Source organism: Crocodylus porosus, unplaced genomic scaffold, assembly GCF_001723895.1.
Source record: "Crocodylus porosus isolate Cpor-Errol unplaced genomic scaffold, CroPor_comp1, whole genome shotgun sequence".
Classification (NCBI taxonomy): Eukaryota; Metazoa; Chordata; order Crocodylia; family Crocodylidae; genus Crocodylus; species Crocodylus porosus.
The window spans coordinates 87875918-87896306 of NW_017728947.1; the positions used below are offsets into that span (position 1 = coordinate 87875918).

General features: G+C 39.7%; 1 protein-coding gene across 1 annotated transcript in view; it reads right to left on the reverse strand.

Annotated features, from left to right (window-relative positions):
- TTC7B (tetratricopeptide repeat domain 7B) overlaps window positions 1-20389 on the reverse strand; it is a 208784-nt gene that overhangs the window by 41576 nt on the left and 146819 nt on the right. Inside the window, exon 17 of the mRNA XM_019551144.1 lies at window positions 9238-9440. Within this exon, the coding sequence (XP_019406689.1) occupies window positions 9238-9440 (203 nt within the window). The remainder of the gene's footprint in view (window positions 1-9237; window positions 9441-20389) is intronic.

A 20389-nucleotide genomic window follows, 5' to 3' on the forward strand; every position in this document is an offset into this window, starting at 1 on the left:
CACTCAGCAAGGAAAAGCTGGGGTACTGTCCACCTTGGGAAAAAAAAGTGTTAATAAAAGTTGGGAAGCTAAGATTCAGTTCTGTTATACTGAGAGAAATGAAAAGGGATCTCCAAATGAAAAATGTATAAGAGAAACACAAAATGTACATCATTCTTATAGCATCAGAGAGAGAAGCAAAAATGAGCCAACAAAAGAAAACGAGGATAGCTAATACTAGCTGAACAGACAGGTAAGAACATAAAAGGAGTTTCTTTGCCTTGTCAAAGAATGTCAGTGATGCAGAGAAATGGTAAACAAACATTATGATAATGCCCTATGACTGGGGAGGTTATGTGAAACTGGTGTAAATAATGTATCGGATTGGGCCCATGCCTGTCTAGGCTGGATTGAACCCATGGACTGGATCCGGTCCATGGGTCTACCCTGGTTCCACTCTACTAGATCACAGGTCCAAAAGGTTGGGTACCACTGAGCTAAAGTATTATGTGTAGTTCTAAATGCTGTATTCTAAATATAAGTTATAGAAAAACTGAAAGGGTAAGTAACAAAAATGATAAAGGGGGTGAAAAGGAAAAGTAGAGAGAACTAGGTATGTTTAAGTTGGAGAAAGAGACATGGAGCAGTTTTCAAATATTAGAGGATTTCAAATATTTTAAGGATTGCAGCTTTCAAGTATTAGAAAGGCGGCCATAAAAAAAGAACTGTTCTCCCTTGTCAAAATGAAAACATGAAGCAGTGCACTTAAAACTACAGGAAAATAGATTTAGAGCAGATCTCAGGAAAAACGCAAAACGAAAAAACTTCCTATCTGCAGGAACAGTAGGGAATGGAACAAGGTACTTAAAAGTTCTGCAATTTCCTTCATTAGAAATTTTAAGATGACGTTGGTCTGGGATGTTTAGGAATAGCACTTCCTCTATTTGTGAGGGGATTAGAATATATGTTACCTGTACAGTTCCTTTCAACCCTGTGATTCTACAGCTTTGATTCTGGTCTCTACACCTTTGAAAAAAAGAGGTTGAATATTTTTAAAAATTTAAAAACTACAAAAATGGTTCAGGTTTTGAAAGCATGCATCATACTGGGTGGTTTAGACCATCATACTGGGTGGCATTTACACATGCATTAATGTGCCATTGCTACTGTGCATCGAGTTTAGTACCTCTAATATCAAGTAGTAAATAAACACGCAGTAGCCAGCACTAATGAACAGTAGCAATAGTGTACGGTCTTTTCATGATGCTTAATGCACAGTAGACTAATTCTACTGTATTTAGCACAGCTTTTGCTGTGAAGTAGAATTAGTCTATTGTGCATTAAGTGTCTCATATGGAGTTGCCCACTGAGAGGCCTCAGAAGTTCTATCTATATACTTTATTCAAGAGAATCTTAAAAGATTATTTGGTAGTTGCCTGCTAGCAACTGCATGGGGAGATTTCTTTAGCTTAGCCTAAAAAGACACTGCTAATATGACACTACTTATTTGTGTTCTCCTTGTCAGCTCTAGGCATTCTTTCACACAAATCCCTACTCATGAAATCCCTTCGCAACTTTACTTACCACACTTCCATCGCATCCTTCTTCAAAATACATTTCAAGTGACTTACAAATCCTGAACGTTTGAAGATATTCATGTGTTGCTTTCTTAAAAAAATTAACTCTTTTACTGATCTTCGTAGTTCAAGTCACCCATCACTTTACAATCACCACTACTCCAATGTACAATTAATGTTTTATTGTTTCCTAGCCCACTCATCTTGCATAAATATATTATCCGTCATACAGTTGCCTTAATATTGCTGCCTGTGTGCTTTTTATTATATATTAAATATAGCATCAAGGTGTACTCTGAATGATGAATGACAGCAGGGTTCCAGACACAGAGAGCTTATAAATCATACTATTTCATAATTTTATAATTATAAAATAAAAATGTAATCTTTACTCCAAACTGTTTTCAGACGAAATCATTTGCTTTAGATGCGGAGCCAAATTTATCCAATATTTAGGAGTGTTCAATTCCAGCACTCTGGTTTAGTCTGTGACAAAAAGGGTACAACAAGAACATGCTGATCCTCATATGAGTTTCCCCTAAACTCATACCCACTCTTTTGATTCATGGACATCTTTACCCCATATTAGAAAAGGTTTCAAATGAGGACTTTGGAATATTTTTACATTAGTATTCTTTTTCCAAATAATTTGTTAAGCATTACTTAATTACCAGAGTGCATGTAGTCTAAACAAATCTCTCTAAAAAAAAAACCCGGACCAAAAAGCCTTAGAAACAAAAACAAACAAAAAACATTAGCCAGTAATAAACTGAAGCAGTTTTTGGTAGAACTGTAGCAGCACATGCAGCTTGTCAAAATTCGTGCACAGCAAATAATCCTTTATTTAGGTAGAAGGAGATAGGTCTGCTTTCATTTTATGTGACTAATATACTTTGTAGTCTACTCTGATGGCCTGGAGACCATGTTGTAGTTGCATGCAAGACCAGATGCCCAATGCAACTTGGCAGGGCTGGAAACAGATACTATTCATCTGTAGGGGAAACTAACCACAGTGCTTTACTTGCGCAGCTGGGAAGAACACATTTTCCTCCTGCAGGATGAATGCATTTTCTATGGGTGGAGACTTAAAAAAACAAACAAACAAACAAAAAACCAAACAACCAAGCAAACAACCCCCTCCCCCCCCCAAATCCCCAGAACTTGTCTTATCTATAAATATACCCTATTCTCTCACATAGCATGTGTCCTCAAATAAAGCGCACACCTTGTTTTTGGGAGGGAGAAAGCAGAAAAAGGCTTTTTCAGGGTCATGGCTGACTTAAGTGATATAGAGCAAGTCGTCCTGGAAACACAGTGTGTTGCATCCAAGAAGTGTGGTATCCCAGGAGACAATCTGAGTGAGGTAGTAGGAACTTCCTGGTCTAGCAGAACTTCAACAAGGCTGGATGCTTGCAAGGGCAGATGCAAAACTGTTACTTCTTTACTGTAAAGAGTTCTTTTATATAAAGTTCCTGTAAATAATAAAGTCTCGTTTCCACAACACAAGCCTCATCAAGTTACTACAGACTGCATGCATTGCTCTGGGCTCTACTGCTGATTCAGACACAAGTTACATTGCTCAAGCAGTAGCTACAGCAGCTGTGAGATGGTTAACATAGAACTCTTTCCCCTTCAGCTTTCTGTCACCTTAGAGAAGTGGTAGCCATCTTGGCAGCATTAGAGACAGCGTCTACATATTTCTGTTCTTCACTGCTATTCTAGCAAAGAAAAAAAATAGTTTCACGGCTTAAAGACATGCACCCCAAATCTGGAAGACTGATTGTTTTTGGAAAGGTGTGCATGGTATGTGAGTAAATACAGCATGAAGGTGTCCAACTACCACGAGTCTCAAAGGAGAGTAACTGCTCTAGCCAGATTGCCTCTCCTCACCAAAAATGGGAAAGCTCCGCACTGAATAAAAGTTGTGCAAAATAAAAAACTGTTCCCCCCCCCCCCGCTATAAACAGGGTCTATAATCAAGGTAATTAACATACTGCAGTTGGCTTGGCTGTCAGAAAGGTTCACAATGTTGGTTATGTACTGCTATTATACACTGGCAGGAATTCTTGCTAAGTAAATTTGAAGAGAAGGACATATTTTAGTCACTAGCCCTGTCTTATTAAAGACTTATTAAATAATAAGAAAGTTGTCAGGACCAGGGATGAAATTAATTTAAGACCAAGTAGATGCAGTAAAGTATTAGCTGAACATAAAAGATTATCATCACTATAGTAATTTGTTTGCTTTAACCTACTTTAAGTTAAAAATTTCAAAACCATTATACTAGATGTCAAGAAGCAGGAATAACTTAAACACCATAATAAACATTTTAGGACTAAGACCAAAAGAAGTTACTACAAATATCAAAATATACAAGTCATCGGCCAGTTGCTAACAAACAGGAAAGAGCAGGGAACACTAGAAATTACATCTTGTAGCTAATAATAAAAATCTGATTTAATTGGAGATGAGAACAGTCTGAATTCAGGAAAAACTATAGTAATTGTTCTAAAATAACAACACATAACACCAATGTATCTGTAATGACCCAATTTAAAGCAAAACTCACAAACAGGAAAAACATTACTGTGGGCCCTATTTGTGAGATATGCAATATGTTCAGCACCCAGTGACACCAGTGAAGGAGTTGATGGCATTTGGAACTTACTTTATAACAAAATTTCATGTTATGAAAAATGAGATAAACTGAGCAAGATGTTAAGCAAAGCAAGTCAAATATATATTCATATATTCAATCAGTAATAAGCTTGAGACAGAAATTAAGGTATTTGGTTTTTACTAAGGCCAAATAGACTACTACGTGTGTTATTTCACTTCCATTAGATCTGCTGTAACTCTTATTCTACTCTTTTATAATTCATATGCCAAATGGCTTAAACGTATGGTATGCATTGCTCAATTCTGAATTAGAGCTGTAGGTGCTTAGCACCAAATCAGTCAAGATGGGACTTGCCGTCGTTTAGCAAAAGTCACTATATCGCCAAATAAACAGATAACTTCAAGTTACTGGTGAGTGGCTGACATACAGTAATGGTCCATGTGCTTAAAACTTACTCTGTAGTAAGTAAAACCTAAACCATAACAGTTTAGCCCTCACTAAATAGGACTGAGGTACTACAGTTTGTTTCATTTACTGTAATAAAATAGAGAGCACACAGCTGACTACATCTCAGCTGCTATCCAGCAAGTCAATGCCCCCTTTTAATTTGCCCCAATTTGTTCATTTGTACAGATCCTGACCAGATAAGACAGTCATGCTGAACGCAACTCGATTTATATTTCTTACAAGGACCTGTAGGCCATATATGCACCATAGGCTATGGGTAACAGGCTGAGTCATGCTACAACCTGACCTAAGCTTGACCTATGTAGCAATGACGTAGGTTAAGCATGCACTGTCAACAGCAATTGATAAGGTACATTCACATAACATATAGAAGTGGAAAAGAACTGGCATAGCTACAAAGAATAACCATATATGGAAAACTCTGTGTTAAGTATATACTATGGTTAAACTATGCAATTCCCTTGAATCCAAGGCTACATAAGCACTGTCTTTAATACACAAGTCTTTTGCTACTGTGTATCCTAATAAAGTTTGAGTTGTGACCAGAATAGTCTTATTGGTCATCAGTCTAACTCTCAACCCCATATCCATACTACTGGATATCCAGGGGCCAAGAAAATATGTGCAAATAAAAGCGGAGCAGTACACATGGGGGCAGTGCATAGTGCTCAAAACCAGAGCCTGGCCACCTGGAGCCACACTCTAGCTGCTGGCCAGGCTCCAAGTGGCAGGAGACTTGCTGCTGTAGCCCTAGGAGGCCTCCAGGACCCCAGATAAGGTTGCCAGGTCCAATGCTGGCCCCAGTCTCCCCTACCCTAATCAGGGTAACCTGCCACGTGCCAGAGAGTGAGTGCATGGCAGAGGTGTTCCCTGGGGATAAGTAGCAGTGGCACAAGGTATGCCACACCTAGTTGTCCCTGGGAAACAAATGTCCACACTTCTGTGGATGCAGTCTTAGTGTACATATTACCATTCTATTTAAAATAAGATTAATAAGTTCCGTCCAAAATGAGCATTTACACCAAAACATTACCAGCGAAGATCTTCTAATGGACTCTGTAACAGGTATGCTCAATACAAGTACATCTTGCTACTGGTTTCTAGAAATCACTAAAAATTCACATCAACTCAGAAGCTCAAAATTTACATACAAGATCTAGGAAGAAAATAATCTATAGGTATGAGGTATGCTCTTCATGCTCTTTCACAGAATTATAATTCCTAGGCAGCTCAGAAATCTAAAAACATAATTGCAACACAGATGTTTCAATTGCTCTTGCAGGGATGTTGGTGCTTTCACAATGCCATGGCTAGGGCTCAACTGCTGATGTGCCCCTGGCACATATTCATTTAAAAAGATGTGATGGGATCTGCTCCCTAATCCCAACAACATCACTTTCTGCAGTGCCACACATGCATGGCAAGAGGCACAACTTTGGGATCACATTCTAATCATGCTGTTACTATTTGCCAGTGCAGTGGGAGCCTGGGACCATTATCCTGGGTTCCCCCTGCACCAGCAAGTTGGAAGCCAGGTATTTCCACACGAGGCTGACAATTGGCTGAACATCCAGTTTGAGACCTAGGGACCAGGGGCAACTATCTGTCAAAACCCAGTGCCCAGCAGTTCTAGCTGGACTCCCGGGGATCAGAAGCTCCTGGCATGAGGAGCCAAAAGCCTTCTTCATTTGGAGACTTAAAAAAAAAACTTGCAGGCTTCTCTGCTGGGAGCCTCTGATCTCCTGTTCTTGGCCATGCCATGGGTTAAAGTACCCAGCAAGGAAGCCCTTTGCCAAATCCAGCCTTGGGCTAGAACCAGTAAATTATCTCATTTTCAGTCCCAGCCCTGGGACGGACAATCAGTTGATTATTGGCCTAGGCCACAAGTTAAAATTTAAGGTGCCATGCAAACAAGTAAATGCAAACGCATTTTACATTATATGCAAATCATATTTATGGCTCACGTGCTGTTTTATGGTGCCTCTAAAGCAGTGGTCTCCAAAGTGGGGTGCACAAGACGATCCACTGTGGTGCAGGAATAAAATATTAGAACTTTTATTTATTTCTATATAAAAATACATATATTGGGGTGCATGCTCAAAAATCTTTTATTGATAGGGGTGCATGATCAAAAGTTTGGAGACCACTGCCTTAAAGGGCACACGTGTACCATCTTTCCCATTTATGATGCAATTAATATTAATCACAACATAAACATAATGTGTAGAGGGCACCTATGTTATTGCTTTTAGGACTGTACCTCTTTCTACTGAAGACATATAACCAAAATAAAAAGGATGGGCACATGTACATGAATGTGTGCACACACATATAATTATATATTCCAAGTTTCCTGATAACAGTTTTTGGAACTAATAACGTATTGTGTTGCAGGCTGCAGTTTTTTGGCTGTTCCATATCAAAGTCATGGAGATAAGTCATTCTGTTAAATCATTTGTGACAGATTAAGATTAAAAAATAAAATCACATATATGTGGCATCTTTTGCTTATTAATCCCTTTTAGTCCATTTTGTTGAAATAAAACAAGGTTTACTATAATATTCTGATATAAAAATGCTTAAAGGACTAGCAACCAGATCAAAATGCAGTGGTCTGTCTTCCAGCTAGCACTCAGCACTTCACACTGTTCAACCACAAAGCTTAAAATAAAAAGCTTGACTATAAAAACAAATGAAAGCAAGCGTGAAATTTTTCATTCTGCAAACACTGTAAGGCAGCTACTGCCTCATTCACTCAGGGAAGCACTCTGCCTGTAAAAACCATATATTTAAAAGTGGTTGCAAAAGAAAAAAAAAAAAAAGAAAAAAAAATGTAAAAATGAAAGATATTAACCATACTGTTTCATATCTACCACTCACTTCCCTCAGAAAGGGAACATTTTGCCATTTGTCAATAGGCTCAAATATCTTGAAAAGATGGAAAGTGAAACATAAAACTTTCCTTATGTTGTTTTCCTATTTGATCTTTTGTCTCATATGCTCCCCTTAGGGAAGTATGAGAAATACTTCTGAATAATTCATGAGCACCTAGGCAGAAACTACCTTATCCTTTTGAATAAAAAGGTTGGGTATGAGAAACCAATTGAAGTTTTTCAGCAAGCAAGGGGAATCTTAGCCTTTAAGAGGCATTTTCCTAGCACAAGGAGATAAAAATTTAGCAACCTACTTCAGTTAACCAAAAATCTATTAACACAGATGAATGTGCTAATGTCTTATTAAATCTTTATCTTTTAGTAAACTCTGTGAAAGGGGAAGACCAAGCATTGTGAAAAAATTAAGGACCATAATTAACAGACTATAATTTGCAGACACAAAACATTTGTGTTTTAAAACAAAATATTCTCCCATTTGTCTGCTAGTTGTTTCTCTGCAAGAACTCAGATTCCAAGCACCTAAAATTGATCCAAAAGCATTTTCCAGAAACGTTTTAGATGATATAGACATTATCAGTTATTACAGGGAAACAATGTAATTAGAACTCAGCAGCCAGGGGAAAACTAAATTTCAGTTTAGTTAAAGAAATGTGCTCCTGTATTTATTTAAACACCACATTTTTCTCTGACAGTGAAATTCATTCCATGCCCTGCATAAAATCCAAGAACCCAGGGATTATGTGGGTATTTAAACAATGAGCAGAATTCAACCCTTACCCTAGAAGCAGGATTGCTATTCTAGTCTATGAATTGAACTCACTCTATAGCCTCTCTTTGCAGAGATATTTGATTCTGTTTGTATGCAGATCCTGTGACTCTTCTATCCCACTCCTATAAAACTCCTCATGCTGAAACACTCAGTTTTACTGCAGATACCGACTTACTTTCCAAAGGACACAGAAGATGCTGAAGCCACGTAACCATTTCAATTATGTAACTTTACTGTTTAGCACTGTTCATTTCTGTGGAAATGAATTTCATCCCTCACTGAGTATTGATAATTTTAGTTACACCTGTTTATGTATCTTTTATTAAAAAATGAAATCCAACTTATCAATACAATGACATGAATGGCATCATCATAGCTCCAATCGTTAAAAAAATAAAGCCTCTTTTAAAGAAAGCAAAACACCTGACTTTTTATGGAATTTGTACCTTACCTTTTATTTGCAAATCTCTGTGAACACTTTATATTGGCTTTAAACTGCCACGTACCACGCAATTTTCCCCAATTAGTATGATAACGTAGGTCCAAATGAAGTGTTATATGTAGTATGGAAAAAACTGTATTTAAAATGAATGAATTACATCTATACCACATGTGGACAGAAGCATCTATTTAGATGCAGACCTCTTCATTACTCTCTAGCTAAAGCTGAAGATTTAAGCATTTTTTGTTACAGTGCACAATTCATCCTAACGTGGCAAGACTACAGTTCTGCCTTCTTATTCCTTACTAGACTTGTTTTAATGCAAAGATAGTTATTAAAACTGCACTTAAGTAAAAAATACCAAAAGAGTAAAATATACAAATTACAGACAGCTTAGGAACGGAGTACCACTATATAAACACCGTAGGACCCCCAAACAACTGCACAGCTAAGGATACAATGTTTTTCCATTTGGATTAAAAACTTACCAGTCTCTGCATGCTTTTTACATGGGTAGGACTAATCGATAAGGCCTCTTCATACCACCGTTTGGCTTCATCAATATTTCCACGAAGTTCAGCCACTTGACCTCTCATGTAAAGGACATTATGCGACATTGGAAAGAGATTAGCTGCTTCCTGGGTACATGCTGTGGCTTCAGCAGGCTTCCCGATTCCTATGTAGACTTCAGCTGTGGGCAGACAGAGTACACACTGAATATATTTTCTCTGGTTAATCATAACATGACAAAACATCACAACAAGTGTCACATTTTATTGAGACCACTGATCTTTCATGTGAGAGCCATTTTACTGAGAAAGGGATGGAACAAAGGCTTACCAAAAAAGTCACAAACTGTACCCAAAATTAAACACTATGTAGACTTCAGCTGTGGTCAGACAGGGTACACATTCATATATTTTCTCTGGTTAATCATAATATGATTTATTATAATAATATTTAGATAATAAGTAGCTTTTCTGTCTATAATATACTTCTGAATTTTTGCCCTGGATGTATAACCCAGCTGAGATATTTTTATAACCAAAAGTGTCTTATTAAAGGGAAGTACTGGGGACTTAACAAATACGGCAGTGTACATCCTAGTACTTCTCAATGAAAAACATCCTGGGAGAGGAAAATACCAATTAAATCTGACCGTAAAACTTCTGTCTTACATTGCCATGATTTTACAAGTTAAAAGCAGAGTGAAGTATCAACTGCTCATGTTCCCAACCACTAAGTGGCAACCCTGATCTAAAAATCTCCTGTTGCACACGTTAGGAGTTAGACCTTAAAAAAAGTCTGAAAGGCTTATTCAGCATTCTGATTTGCTGAGAAACAAACACATTAACTGAGGCTTTCAGTAATTTCAGAGAAACATTAAAAACTGCCATTTTAGAACAGCAACACTTAATCTAACAGACTGCTGTCAATATCGGTAACTGGTAATCTTGAGAAATAAGGCTGCTTGCAGATGTTTAAAAAACCCATGTTTTACCAGAAGCAGCAGTGTGTTACTTCAACGCAGTTCTGCAACATCTGTAATAGCTGATTCAATCAGCTATTAGATAAAAGCACCAAAACCCCCACTAAACCACCTGATCTTTACAAACGCTGCAGAGCCTGACTGAAATAACGCGGTGCCTCTTCTGGACATGCACAGGACTCAGAGTGGGAATACACCGAGTTTAAAGTAAAGCTCCAGGGGTTTTTTTGGGTTGTTTTTTTAACATCTGCAAGCATCCTAAGGCTAGGGACAAAACTTACATAAAAACCAGTTTAAGTGATCAGAAACTGGTTTAAACCTGTAACAGAACAGATATTCATTGCACATAAACCCGGCTGAAAATGTCTGAAACTGGTTTGAGATTAACCTGGTTGAATATAGTATCACACTCAACTGATTTGGCTGAAACCGGTTTATGCAATGTCTGTCCCAGACCCCTTGCTGGTTTAACATAAACCAGACTCCCCCAGAATCCCAGCATGCTCTCTGAGGTGGGTGGGGCTCTCTGCTCCACAGTACAGTTGGCCCCTCCCCTCTGCTCCCTGGCTGGAGCTCCAGCAGAGACTGCAGGTACAGCAGGTTCTGCCTGGCTTCCCCCTGCCCTATATCCCCACCGCAGGGAGGGAGATTGAAAAGTTCTGTATCATTAACAGATGCATGCACTGTACACACTCTGCCCCCCTTGCCTCAGAGTGCTAAGGGGGTCTGGCAACACTCCCACCCTTTGAGCAGCCAGTGGGGAAAAGCCTGGGATGGTGCAGGTAGACCTCCCTAATCAGAGGTCCTGTGGGGCCTGGCCATGCCACCTCAGCTCAGCTCCTTGCAGAATGGAAGGGAGGGCTGCTCTAGCACCCCCCAGCTTCTAGCCTGAGCCACTGTACGCACGTGCCTGAATTTCCTCAGTTCAGAGAGAATTTCTGTCTGGTTACAAACCAGTTCAGCCTAGCCAGGTTAGACTAACCTGCAAAGACTGAATCAATTCAGGCTCCGGCTTCTGGAACGTTTGTCCCTAGCCTAGGTCTTTAAGCTGCTTTGACTACTTAAAATTAACTAGGTAAGTAATTAACAATAAATGATAAAAGTATTTTATTTCAATAGTCCTTCAAGGCACTCCTTAATCTTTACATTGTCATTATATTGCTCATTTAGCTCAGTCTTTTCTTTGGAAAAAGAAATGGGCAAACAGGGCACATAGGCTAAGCAAAGACAGTCAAAAATCCTGAGCCTGAATCTATTCCATCTTTGCAGGTTAGTTTAAGCTACATAGATTGAACTGATAAGCAAATGAACAAGCATTCACTTCTGATTCTGGAAATGCAGCCACATGCCTGCAGTGGCCCAGGCCAGAAGCTGGGGGGTGCTAGAGCATGCCTCCCTGCTTGCCTAGAGCAGACAGCTTGGGCCAAGATTGGCTTGCCCACCCTGTGGGGTGGAGGGCAGCATTGTAGGGGAGGTACAAAGTACCCTGGGATGCTCGGGGGACTGCGAGTTAAACTTGAATCTGGAGGGGATCTGGGATAGAAGTTCCATAAACCAATTTAACCTAAACATCCATCCAGGTTTATCTTGAACCTGTTTTGGCCATTTTGAAAGTGGTTTATGTGCACTGAACTTCTGTTGTGTTGCATATTTGAACTGATTTCTGATTGTTTATACCAGTTTACATATAAATTTCTTTCCTTAGCCATTAAGAATTAGCAAGAAGCCAGGCTGCTTCTTTTGTCTTCATTTAGCACCCAGAACAATTGGGCCATAAATTCTGACTGTGACCTCTAGGTGCTACTATATCTCACAGTTTATAAATCTTTGCTTGCTGTGATTTAATAAAGTCAAAACATTATAGTCCACTTCTCTTTAAAATTCCCTCTCAGGACAACAACCCTGAAAATACAGTAGAAACCAGCTTACTAGGGCTGGCTCTGATGACATTGTCCAATTCTTCCACTTCTTGGCCTGGGTATGTGTCATATTTGAGTTTGGACAACTCACCTTGCAACAAAATGTGGACCAGTCCTGGGCCAATAAGTGGGCACTCTGCAAGGTTTTAACAAAATATGAACAGCTAGTCCTGAATATGTAATCTCACAAAAGGGTCTTTGGGGTGGGGTAGGGATGAGATTTCAAACTCTGGTGATAAGCATTTCTGTTTTGAGAAGAAGTGTTTCATGCTCAGCCCTTGGGAAGACCACATACTTTTGTACTTTCACCTTCTGTTTGTAATATTCTCATTATAAATGTTTAAAAAGTCAGTCTTGCTCTCTTTGATAGAGTTCTCTAAATAATTCAATCTTGTGCTAAAGGGTAGTGATGGTCAGGGTCTGACCAGCTCTACTGAAAGCAATGGCAGTTTTCATCAAATTTTAAGTGGTTTTGGATAAAGCTTTAAATTTAGCAGAATGAGAAACCATCATAACGGTTAAAGCACTTTCTTTTGCTACAAAGAACTATGCCAGATTAAATTTAATTATTAAAATTACTTGGCTCTAGTCAACTTAATGGGATAGGGAGATTATAAATCTTCATTTAATGGATACAGGTCATTTACTAATTCTTGTAAGCATTTTTCTGTTTACTAGTTTATAACAAAACACCACGATATCATCTGGACACCAAACTAATGAATGTGGTAAAAACAATACAGCATAAGAGAGGCCAAGGCTTTTTGTTTTTATTTTAAACAAAAAAACCCCACCAAAACAACTTTCCCAACAGAGCTGAGATAATTATTTTCTTATTCCATTTCATTTTCTCTCTTTACATAAAAAATGTAAACACCCTGTAATCACTATAGTACCATATTTATGTTGTTGCCCTATGTGACATAATTTAATCTAACAGTACTCATTTTGCCAAGAAACAAGTCAAGCTGACTAGAGTTTGATATTAAATCTGATTTCTGAAATTAAATTTTCAGGAATCAGTCATAAGGATGAACTTGATATGCAATAAAATTTTTAGAAGATCTTGTAAGGTGTTCGTTTACAAAGCTGCCTCACAACTTAGAAATGATTATTAGCTATTAATACTAAAAAGTTGTATTTTTCTGATCTTAAAGGGAATCACAATTTTTAAAAAAAGCACATCTGTATAATCATCCTTTATAAAATAATCTCTTATCTTGAGAGCTGACTTATAAATTGCATAGATGGGTTGGGGGATAAGAGGGAGAGGGAAAGAGGTCAGTCCTGTTCTGATTTCTAAACTTTAAATTGCTTTAAACCCAGATGCATGATTAATCTCTTCCAACGTTTCTATTATTTTTTCACAACTTGGGATATTTGTGTTCATTGAAAAGGCCAATCCCTTTTAGAATCTTGCTAAATTCTGGGCCTTGTTTATCTCCAATGACAACAGGTTTGACAATCCAATTATATCTTGTATGAAAAATGTGTTCATCAGTTTTAAAGTCCTTACTTTAATTGGCTGTTCAGCTGCTAGGCTAGGGGTAATGGAGACAAACTACTTTCAAGATGAAACTCGATCAGTTTATGAAAGAGATTATGAAATATTACCTATAATGGCTGAAAACTGGACTCAGTAACCCAGGGTACTGCTACAGTCCTATATAAAATAGAGCCTTGGCAAATTAGAGAGGGTTATAATTCATGTGTGGATATTTTAGGACATGGACACTGAAGGGTGTTTGGACTGTGAAGGGCAAAACATTAATTGGATTAGCTTCTCAAATCAGGAAAACCAGGGCTGGACAGAACTGGGTGAGCACGCATTTAAGTTTTACAGTCATTACACTATTCCTGGTTATTCAAGGAACTTTAAATGTAAATTTTATCTCTTGGCTTATAAAAGTACTTCCCCTTTTGTGGTAATAGCATGGATTGCCAAGGGACTGTTGGGATTGAAGTATACTGTTTAACAACAGCTTCAAATTTGAGGCAACAGGAGAGTGAATAGACTTAGCATCAGTCAGAGCGATAGGCACTGGTAGGACAGAAGCAGAGGTCCTCTCTACAACTGCAGCAGGAATTGTGACTGCATGTGTAGATATACTAATGCCAGCTGTAATCTCAGATACACTCGGGTACTAATAGTGGTGAAACTTCAGGACCATGTACTTCACCTGCTGGGCAAGTACCCAGAGTAGATTTATACAACTCAGGTTGAGGACTATCTTGCCATGGCTCCACTTTTTTGGTACTGATGGGCATCTTTAAAATGTGCTCCAGGGTGGGGTGGGGAGTGCTTAACTATAACAGCTCTCAGGAGTCACTCCGATTAAAATGCCCATAGTATTCATCCAGTGCTTCAAAAGCTCATTCAACAAGCTTTAGTTAAAAGCCCCTGCCACCATTTTGAAGCATGGGAACACTGAATAAATGTGATGCTGAAGCTGCTGCAGCATACTAATTAGCGGAGTCTTCTCTGACACGTTCTATTAGACTGCATCAGAGTAGGCGTTGGGCACGTGTATAGGTGCCCCAAGGCAGCTAGATTAAAACAAGCTTGGTACATCTACACATGCCACGAAACCCAAGTTAACAGAAAGGAAGACGGCAATACTGAGAGTGAAGAAAGGCAGCAGGGTTTTAGAACAGAACAGCATGGAAGGAGGAACATAGCCTGAGGGACAAGGAGGTAAAGGCAGGGTTGATTTGCACCTTACAGACTAACATTAGAGGTGTATAAGCATTTTTGAGCTACAGCTCACTTTATCAGATGCTATGAAAGGACTGCACAGAGCAGTATATAAACCAGAGAGAAGGATTTGAATACAAAAGGTACAAAGAGAAGGGAGCAGGGCAGTTCTGGAGGCAAACAAGCAAAGCACCCATAGGGACAAAGGGGTCATACAAACTAATCCAGGTAATGAGAAAAATTCATAGACCCCGTTTCAACCGTACTTAACACAATCCAGCACGTAGATGATTTCTTGTTTCACTATTTCCCATTCAAGTCGGAGAAAACTAATAGACTGCAAAATATTAGACAGAAGTCCATAACTGGTTTTGAGACTCACCTTCAACTAGCTGCTGGTAGAATTTGAAGAGTATTGTTTTCCTAGTTTGATGGTTGATAGTACAGTATAGAAAGAAAAATCCTAAAGGGTTATTTTAAGAGACATTTTAGAGGGCAGTACTGGTTTGCTCCCTTCACTCTTCTTTCTATAATGACTGCAATAAAAAAAACACTATGACAAGCTCTGGATTGTATTAAACAAAGGTTCTTTATACCAAGTTATTTCCACTGCCAAGAGTTGCACTGTCTTATCTGTTTTTTTCCAGTGTTATCAGGTCTCAAGACAAATATTCTTTAATAATGCACACTCTCAAACTGGTGATAAGCTGACAGGAAGAAGATGCATCATTTATACTCCTGGTGACTGACTGAAGAGTCACCTGGCACACCTTTACACACAATCTGATGCTTCCATGAAATACTTGGCTCCCAACTCCTATTGCAAAGTTTGAGGGAAAACAAACATATGTTGGTGCATACTCTAAGAATAGCTGCTGGTTTACACTGTGACAGGTGCTAAGTTAAAGTTATAATTATTAGCAACTAACATACAGAAATTAACCACCTACTAAAACACATTTTTAGTTGCTACCACAATGATTCTAGACTGGAAGACAAGCAGGCAGAAGCTAACTTAGGACACCTCATAGTTCATTTCTTGGACTTATTGTCCACAGTCAGCTATAGCAGCAATGAGTTTTTAACACCTGACAGAAAGGGACAATGGGGTAGCTTCTGGAAATAGGTTTACTGAGGTAAAAGATACTAAATTAATATTGAATAAACAGCTAGGTACTGTTACATAGAACTTGACACAACTAGTAAATAATCCTAAAATTGACTGAACTCCATTAGAATTTTGTAGACCCCCCCAAATTAGCAAACCTAAAGGGACAGATATACTTTGGCAATACACACATTCTCTCTCCTCCCCCCCTTCAGAGAACTATTAATAAAACTAAACACCAGAAGAGACTGGAAATATATCTGTGAATGGCTATAGATGACATTCTTAAAATTTTACTAAATACAACAGTTCATTCAAGGCAAATACATGAAACTAAAGGGAACAGTCTAATTTTAGCACCCGAGTTCATTCTGATTAATTTCTGCAGTCCACATGCATTTGGACCCATTAGCAACAGAAGGTCCAACTAAAAAGTGAATGGGTTAAACGAATAAAGTCAGCAAGACAAGTTAAAACAAAAAAACATTTATAACAAATTGACATATGTCACTCAATTTGGCAGAAGTTTTGCAAAGAAGAAATTCAGAACCATCAGGTTGAAGGCATCTGAACATAAAACATGTGCTGTTTCTTTGCACCCCAGCACAGAGAATGCCCTGAATCCCCCAAGACCTTCAAAAATAGATATTAAGTTTTTACTAAGGGTGAGGTTACACATTCCAATTAGCATGTGCTAATGCCAAGGAATGTCAGGCAGTATTAAAAGTTAGCACACACTGGGCATGTCTACACAAGACACTATGGTGATGTAGTGTCTGCAGGCACAAACTGTGATGTTGCTGCTACTGAGCAGTAGCACCAAGTGACTTCACAATAGTTCATTGGTACTGCGCAATAGGGTCAGAAACAACTTGTGTGCCGTCGGGACTGTGCAGCAATGGTGGTTACTGTACAATCATTTAGTAATTGCTAAAGCAAGTACTAAATGACTGAGCAGTAACAACTGCACAGCCAGGCACATGTGTAGATGCACCCACTGTGAGCAGCTTCATGTTTGGGGTTAATACTTTCCCTAATATGCACTGCTGTGACCTGTGGTAAGAGGACTGGTAAGCCGGGGTGCAGCTAGGAGCTGCAGTCTGTCCTTTGCCTGCCCTGCTCCTCAGCTCTGTAGCCACAGTATAGGCTCCAGCATCAGGTCCCACTGGTCCCCATTTGGAGCAGCTTACCCCAGCTGCGTGGAATTGCCCTCCGCCAGGGGAAGGGCAGAGGGGAAGAGGGATGGCCAAGCAGCCATGGGACAGGCATGGATGGTCCATGCAGCTCCCAGATTGAGCCTGTGCTGGCTCCACCAGTTCCTTATCCCTCACTGCCTCTCCCCCATGGGGAACTGCAAGGCCCACTCACACTCCTCCCCTTGCCCTCCTGTCCCCTCCTTCCCATTTCAGTCCTGCTCCCCTACTCCTCCTTCCTTCTGTTCCCCCCACCTTTCCTTATGTTCCACCACCCCCCACCCTGCTGTTCTCCTTCACCCCTTTCAGCTTCTACTCGCAGCGGTCAGGCAAGGGCTGTGAAATCCAGGGGGACAACTGGTCCATCTGGGAACAGTGCCTCTTGTGATACTGGAGGGCTGCAACATGGTTGTTTCATCTCTGTGGAACAGCCAGTTCAGGTAATTTGTTCAGGATAGCAGGACTCAGAGAATCCTCGCCTGAAGTAGCATAACTTCAAGACACCTACATTATCCATTTATTAATGAACCTGAAGTTGTGATCATTCACATTTTTAGAGCCCTTCAAGTGGCTTAATTCAAATGCATAACTTTACCCTAAGACTGATATCTCAAGCTCCTGTGTAATAAGTATTTGCCAGCGTTCATTTCAGTCTTCACGCATCTCTCAAGTGAATGATAGCAGAAAGTATCAATTAAGAAGAGCCATTTTCTGTTCTCTTTAGCTGGGACAAACGGGAGGGCAAAAAGCAGCAACATCTGATAAAAAAAATTCTACTGTTTAATCTTTGAGATAACCCCCTGGTGAGCTGCCATTGAGACCTTCAGTACATGGAAGAAGTAGAAAGGCCCTTGAAATTCAGAACTAAATCTATGCTACAATGTCTGTATCTACATGTGTATATTAATGCAATGCAATAAACTGCAGCAGAGTTTATTGTTCCTGGTTACTACATTTACACATGTGCCCAGGGCCGCAGCACATTCAGCCAGGCCAAAGCAGTCCCAGCTGGCAGGAGGAGGGGGTCAGCCTGCCAGCACAGGGCTCCTCTGACCTGGCTCAACATGTTGCAGAGGGGCTGGCAGGGGCACATGGGTGCTACAGTGTGGAGCTAGCTGGCAGGCAGCCCCTGCACTGAAGCACCCCCATGTCCCAGGCAGCTGGGGCAACATCTACACATGTGCTGCTGTGCACAAAAAAACCCTTCTGCAGCAGGGTAGTACTTATTTTTACAATTACTACCCTGCTGAGGAGTTTATTAGTTTCCTGGGGCCTAACAGGGCTGTACATGTAGGTGCCAAGATGTTTACTGTGGAACTAATTAGTCTACTCCACATTAAACGTCTCATGTAGACTCATCCAATGTTCTGCAGTAGGAAAGGTAACTGGATGCTTGAGAGAAGTTACTATAAACCATTCTACTGACTAGGGCCTTGAGGTGCTGAATTAGTTAACATTTATAAACAAGGAGATAAATTGGAAAGACCTCAGATGATAGCAGTCCTTCTCAGGAAAGGTTTTCCTACAAACTTCTCCCTTATTTATTTGTGCTCCAGGTTATATCCTTCCCTTCCATACACTAGAAGAGCAACTTCTTCCTCATTTTTCCCCTCACTAGGTGGCTCTAGCCTCCCCAGTTGTTTCTTCCTTAGTTCTGCAAGTATTCAACAGGCAGGAATACAGCCCACAAGCAGTTTTGCTTACTATTACAGAACTTACAAAAGAAGGAAACAGACTGTACACTTGTGCAGTAGCAGATTCAGGAACAGGGCAAGGTGGGGTCCAACCCCTTGACTTAGGCAGTATGCACAAAGGCTGATCTCACTGCCTGCTCAGGGTGGGCTCCTGGTAGAGCTAATTCCACATGAGCACTAGGCTCCGAAACAAATCTGCTGACTAGGGCAGGGTCAGTTCCCCTGCTTTTGTGGCTCCAGAGCCTTGGGAATAAGTGTTGCTGTTGTTTGCCCTTTCCTTTTCCCAGTGAATTTAGTGGCAGGGAGACAGGAGGGAATGAGCAGCTGTGGCCATGTTCATCCCCTGGGCTCCAGAGCTATTCAAAAACAGGGGCTCCAGACAGATCCTGCATGGAGAACCTCTGGATCTGCCCCTGCACCTGTGTTCTAAAAGGAGAGGAAGGAAACTAGGTCAAACTGTAGGTTGTCAGGAAGTGACCAAGCCCACATTACAAGCTTCTCCTTCTGCTGGCATAAATGACCAAAGTGATCCACCAAGTTGGGGGCAGGAACACAATATTCGTATCACCCACTGTGAACAAGTCACTTGTTCTTACTAGTAAAGATCAAATGTGGGCAGAAGGGGTTAAGCTTCAGCAGGACAAATTAAAAATGTATATTCATAAAAGTTAATTGCAAGGGGAATTAAACAATGCAATGAACTGCCAGGGGAGGCCAGCAGTAGAGATAGTCAAAGCTGAGCCAGACATCCATCTGCTTAGGGTGACTTATGAATATGTAAATTAAGGCTGCCACGATGCAGGCAAGGTGACTACACTATCCCCTAGAGGGGCTTCCTACATCATTTCGTGGGTTTCCTTGTACGAAAAAGAAAAGCTGCCTTTCTAAGCATGTGTTATTAGTAGGAACGCAAAGACACCTCATCTAAAAAAAAGTAACATATTTATCACTAGCAAAACTAGTCTTGGTCTTTCTTTTTTTTTTTCCCCCCCAAACAGATGAATTAATGATGGGAACACTGATATAAATAACAATTCAAACAAGTCAAATTAAACATGATAAAAATATATAGCAATACTAAATACAGACAGGATTACTTCTCAATGACAAGAACTCCTTAAGGAGCAGAACTCCAACATTTAGGGGAAAAAGTTATACTAAACACATGCCAATAGGCAATAGAATGACTTAAGTAATCAAGTATCTTAGAGACCTTTGATATATTATCATCTTTACTGTATGACTAATACTAAAAGGTATATAGTATATAGAAAAAAACATGTTTAAAGCCAACATAATGATACTGAAAACAGCAATGGCTTAATGACTGCCACTGCTCTGTTTAACTTGACTGAGATCTGTACATTAAAAACTGTAGGTTTTCTACCGGCTTTAAAAAATATTGATGAGGACCTTGTTTTTTTTGTTTGTTTGTTTGTTTGTTTGTTTACATACTGTACATAGTTATGCAGCATCTACCAGTGAAGCCCTCTAGTTCTGACTTTGGTATGACGCAGCAGGCAACACTTCTGTATCTTCTCA